Genomic DNA, 5753 nt, shown 5'->3' on the forward strand with positions numbered 1-5753 from the left:
ATTGCATATGCTACTACCTCGTATCCCTCTGAACCATTGGGTCACTTTGTATGAATGGTATTCCCGCCTTAGAACACTGGTTGTGTGGAATGGATATTATATTGAAAAGTTTAGAGTAGCCAGGGGGATTCGTCAGGGGAGTATTCTACCCCCTCTTCTTTTTATCATGTTCACTGATGATTTACTTAAAGAACTTTCTGCCTCAGGTTTTGGTGTGCGTGTTTCCCAGTTTTTATTCAATTAGCTTGCATATGCTGATGATGTAAACCTTATGGCCTCAAGTGTCCCTGGGCTTCAGGGGTTAATTGATATTGTATTATCCGGAGGGCTAGAACTCGGCAGGGACGCCTTCGAGTTCCGGATAAATCGGTTTTAGATGGACCGTGAACAGACTCGACCCAACTCGCAAGTCAGCCATCATGTAACAACTTTATTATTACTGCGCAGCCGCAGTAGGGACAACAAGATACAAGGCGCCAATTATGAACAGCTCTCAGTGCACTACATTCCTCCCTCCTAAAGACCTACTACAAGCATACATCAGTCCAACCAATGCTCCCATCGTTGTCTCAAATTACCGTACTCAATGATATCTCTAAAGTCTCTTGAAATTACCTTGTACCTGGAACTTAGTACAGTGTTCTTTATAAACGTATCAAAACCAAATACCCTAACCTGGGTAAAACACATACAACACATGACTACTAACAGAGGCTATGATCCTCAGTTTCAAAACTGTTACCAACATAATCACCTAGGAGATCAAAACCCCTGTAGCTCAAATAGCTTGATTTTACCAAGATAGTACAATGCAATGATAATCACAAAAATAGTAAATCACAAGTAGTAAATCCTGTGATGAATCCTGTAATGAACACTAGGAAAAAACAACACACAATCAGAACTGTAAGATGCCCAATGTCCCAACTTACACAGTGATTATCAACAAACTCTGAAAACACCCATGATCATAACTAACCCATCGACTGTCAGTGAGTGTCACTACTCTCACCCATGACTTTCAATCAGTCTGTCTGGTCCTTTCCGGTTTGCTCGTCTTGGGTATCTTGGAGAAGTTCCACCAACCTCAGAACGCTCGTTTAACACATTGGGGTTAGATACCGGTGCCAATGCACTACCAACAGAAGAACCCGGAGTAGGAGTGTCCACAGGATCGGGTGACACAACTTCCACAATAGGAGCGGCCGGCGGTCCTTCAGACTCTAACCTTGCAGGTTCAGTTTCGCCACTTTTCTGCAAATGATCAACATGAACATAGCGGTTGCGAGATCCAACGCGAACGACATATGACTGTGGTCCAAGCACTTTCACCACTTTACCAGGGAGCCATTTCACATTTCCTCCTCCCCTCGTATTCTTAACGCGCACGACCTCGTTTTGACTGAATGTACGCATTTTCACTCCACGTTGATCATGAATGTCCACCATCTTCTGTTGCTTCTGAGTCACAGACTTGTTCAAGTCTGGTCTGAGGATAGAAAAACGGGTTCTAAGTCCACGTTTCAGAACTAAGTCAGCGGGCGACTGACCCGTTGTACAATGCGGTGTACTGCGGTATGTAAGAAGAAAATCATCGACGCGTTGCTTTGCCGACAATTTGGGTTCTGAACCCTTCCTTTCTGCATAGTAATGTTTCTTGAAAGCCTTCTTTGCTTCCTTGACAATGTTCTCAGCAGCCCCGTTTGTCTGAGGGTGGTATGGGGGTGAGAGTGTGTGCTTAATCCCATTTCTGCTACAGAAATCTTCGAACACCTGCGATATGAATTGAGGGCCGTTATCAGAGACGCATTCTATCGGTAGACCGAAGCGCGCGAACCAACTGCGTAAGACATCAACGGTTTTCTCAGCAGTGGTGTTCTGATACATCAGTTCAATCTCAACCCATTTGCTATGAGCATCAACTAGCAGCAAATAGTTCAACTGTTCAAGGTATCCAAAGTCAATATGCACACGTTCCCAAAACTTGGTTGGGTATGGCCATGGAATCAATGGTACTGGTCCTGGGTTGCTTTGGAAAGCAAGACACGCGTCACAGGATTTAACCAGCGCTTCGATATCCACATCGATACCAGGATACCATAGATAACTTCTTGCCATCGCTTTCATGCGAACCATCCCAAAATGTTCATGATGTAGCTCCTTTAACAAGCGACTACGGAACTTAGGCGGAATCACCACGCGAATTCCCCATAGCAGACAGCCTTGGTCCGCGGAAAGTTCATCTCGACGTTTCCAATACTCGACTATGTCCGGATCTTTCCCTTGGTCTGGCCATCCATGCATGACATAGTGATACACACGTGACAAGATCGGATCTTTCCTAGTTTGCTCACTAATGTCCTCCGCAGAAACTGGTAGTTCATCAACCATACTGAAATAGTTGATTTTCAACTCAGTAGCAGTTTGACAGTCATCTACTGGGAAGCGCGACAACATATCAGAATTTGCATGATCCTTTGATCGACGGTAATGTATGGTATAGTCATAGGCCATTAGTATCAGAGCCCATCTCTGCAATCTGAGCGCAGCTAGGGTCGGTACCCCAGTCTTTGGTCCAAATATGGTAGTCAACGGCTCATGATCTGTAATCAACTCGAATTTTCTGCCATACAAATATTTATGGAATTTCTTAACTCCATAAATGATTCCAAGTCCCTCTTTTTCAATTTGCGCATAATTACGCTCGCTATCGGTCAATGATCGCGACGCAAAAGCTATCGGTCTCTCGGATCCATCTTCCATGCGGTGCGAAATCAAAGCTCCAACTCCTGTGGGCGAAGCATCGGTAGCTAAGATGAGAGGCTTAGCAGGGTCGTAATGAACCAAGATACGATCACTAGTCAGTTCGTCTTTAACACTTTGCAGCGCCTCATCACACTCATGAGACCACTGCCAGGGAGTATTATTGCGCAACAACCTGTATAGCGGGGCGAACTTGGTCGACATATTGGGTATGAACGACCCATAATACCCCACGATCCCTAGAAATGTACGCAGTTCGGATACATTCTCCGGTTTTCTCGCATTCAGAATTGCATCAACCTTGTATTTCATGCATGCGCGACCTTCAGCGTTTATCATATGTCCAAAGTAGGACACTTCTGGAACTTTGAATTTGCATTTAGGTCTTTTGGCAACCACATTGTGATCTGCCAACTGCTTTAGCACTGTGTCCAGGCTATCCACGTGCTCGGGAATCTTGGTCCCAATGAGAATGTCATCGAGAATGCTTGCCACACCCTTCTGGTTTCCTAGGATTCTATCAATCACGGATTGGAATATAGAGGGCGCTGATTTAATCCCGAATGGTAGTTTTCTGTATCTATATAATCCCTGATGCGTATTTATAGTACAGAGTTCCCTCGAATTCTCCGTCAATTCCAACTGTTGGTATGCATGGCTGAGGTCAATCTTTGAGAATACCTCACTACCGGCTAGCGTTGCAAACAAGTCCTCTGAGGTTGGTAATGGATACGCATTATCCTCTATCAGCGGATTTATTGTCACTTTATAGTCTCCGCAGATCCTAATCTGTCCATCACTTTTAGATACAACAACAATGGGTGATGCCCATTCACTTGTGGTACATTTTTCCAACACACCCGCTTTCTCTAATCTATCTAACTCTAGGCCTACTTTCTCCCTTAGAGCATATGGAACAGGCCTAGCTTTCTTGAACACCGGACTACATGATTCTTTCAAGCGAATATCGGCCTTGTAGCCACGGATGGTACCCATCTCATTTGAGAACACATGAGGGTACTTATCTAACACTTTCTGAATTTCAGGATCACTTGTGAGTGACATCACACTGAACAAACGATGCCAATCTAGCTTGATCACACTAAGCCAATTGCGCCCAAACAATGCTACTCTTTCGCCTTTGGTGACGTACAGAGGGAGCGAAGCCGTTTGCCCATTGTAGCAAACCTCGACCTTAAATTCGCCCATGACTGGAATTTCATCACCGGAATAGCTTTTCAATTTCACATTGGTTGGAGACAATGGCAACACATCCTTGAATTTTTCCTGATATAACTCATGCGGAATGACTGACACTGATGCGGCAGTGTCGACGGTGAATTGCACATTTTTGCCTGACACACCAACATCGACCTGAATTTCTGAACTTGAATCTCTCGCCGAATATATCGAATACAGCTCCTCGTCAGCTGAATCCCGTTTGGACTCAGTCACGTGATACTGCTTCTTGTGGCCTTGCTTTGTTCTGCAAACCTTGGCGAAATGTCCCATCTTTTCACATTTACGACATTCTACATTTTTAGCAGGACAACAATCATCTTTACCAAAGTGACCTTCGTTGCCACAACGATAACATTTGCCTTTCTTCTGCCCTTTTTGACCACCTTTGGGCCCTCTGTAATCATGCTTGGGCTTGCCGCCACTGGCACTCCCCCTCTTGGACGAGTGTGAAACACGATTTACAGAGTCAGCACTAGAGCTTGCACCTGAGTCAGCTTTTTCACTAGTGCCTAGGTCCATTGACTTCATTTGGTAATCGACCGCTTCTAGAGCTCTTGCCAAGTCCTGTGCTTGCTTTAGAGTCAGATCAACTTTTTCTAGGAGTTTCCTACGAAGTTTGGATGACTTACATTTATCGATAACCTGATCCCGAATATCCGCATCAATGTTAGTAAAGTTACAAAACTGTGCCTGTCTACGCAGCCTTGCCACGAATTGATCCACAGTTTCGTCTGCTTCCTGCTGCATAGCCCGAAACACATGTCTTTCGTATGGTTCGTTAACCTTGTGTACGAAGTGTGCATTTAGTGTACGTAATGCCTTCTCATAGTTGGTAGAATATATGTATTGTGGTGGTAGGAATGTAGGTAATTCTAAGCTATTTTAACAAAAGCCCTTACAGGCCTTTTTGTCTCAAATTAGCTTAGAAACCCCTAAGAACCAGACACCACAATACATATATTCTATCATTCATTAGATTCCCAGTGAAGCGTTGCAATGAAATGGTCAGGGAAATGGTAAGGGAATACTAGAGTTCAATGGGTTAATGTAATCATGACTTACTGTATTCCAACAGAAAGTACACGTCAATAGCTTTTTTCCGTGCATTTTACCTGATATATGAGGTTGGCACTGTTCACTGCATGTACATAATTTTACTAGTAAATAAATAGAAAATGGCAACAGGATATTTATTAAATACCGAAAGGGCACATAATATTCCACTTGGTTTGAAAGCTGAGAGGCAGCATCATATCATTACTCATAACCCATCATCTGCTAACCCCAAAGAAACACTGTATGTTAGAATACCGGCATTGCGAGAGAATACATTCTTTGTACCTAAATCTCTTTATCTGTCTGCTGATGTAACCATTTCTGGTAATTCTAAAAATAGTGTTGTAAATAATCTTGGTAGAAACCTAATCTCAAAGATGGTGGTTAAGTGGGGAACAGAGCAGATATTTGACCTTGACGAATACAGTCATTATTCTACATTTAAAGATCTGTGGTTTACAGAAGAAGAAAGAAATGATAGAGTTTTTCAGGGTATTCAATCAGAAAATCTTAGAGAATTAAGATCAGGAGTCGCTGAAGCTGATGTCACTGGAGAAACAGCTAATGAAAAGACTTTAAAGAAAGTGTTTGACAAGAAGTACAAAATACCATTAGATTTTGAACTATTCCATCATCATGCTCCATTTTACAAGTTTCCAATTCAAGAAGATGTTATCATTGAAATAACTTTA

The 5753-nt window shown here is 43.1% G+C and overlaps 1 protein-coding gene across 1 annotated transcript; it reads right to left on the reverse strand.

Moving 5' to 3' along the window:
- Positions 1-1008: 1008 nt before the first annotated feature.
- LOC135503426 (uncharacterized protein K02A2.6-like) lies at positions 1009-4752 on the reverse strand. Its single transcript, XM_064797002.1, has one exon. The coding sequence runs from the start codon at positions 4750-4752 to the stop codon at positions 1009-1011; it is 3744 nt and encodes a 1247-aa protein (XP_064653072.1).
- Positions 4753-5753: the final 1001 nt, after the last annotated feature.

Source organism: Lineus longissimus, chromosome 19 (assembly GCF_910592395.1).
Source record: "Lineus longissimus chromosome 19, tnLinLong1.2, whole genome shotgun sequence".
Lineage (NCBI taxonomy): Eukaryota > Metazoa > Nemertea > Pilidiophora > Heteronemertea > Lineidae > Lineus > Lineus longissimus.

Excerpts from the sequence above, each read along its gene's own strand:
- LOC135503426 (XM_064797002.1), bottom strand. The coding sequence starts at position 4,752 with ATGCAGCAGGAAGCAGACGAAACTGTGGATCAATTCGTGGCAAGGCTG.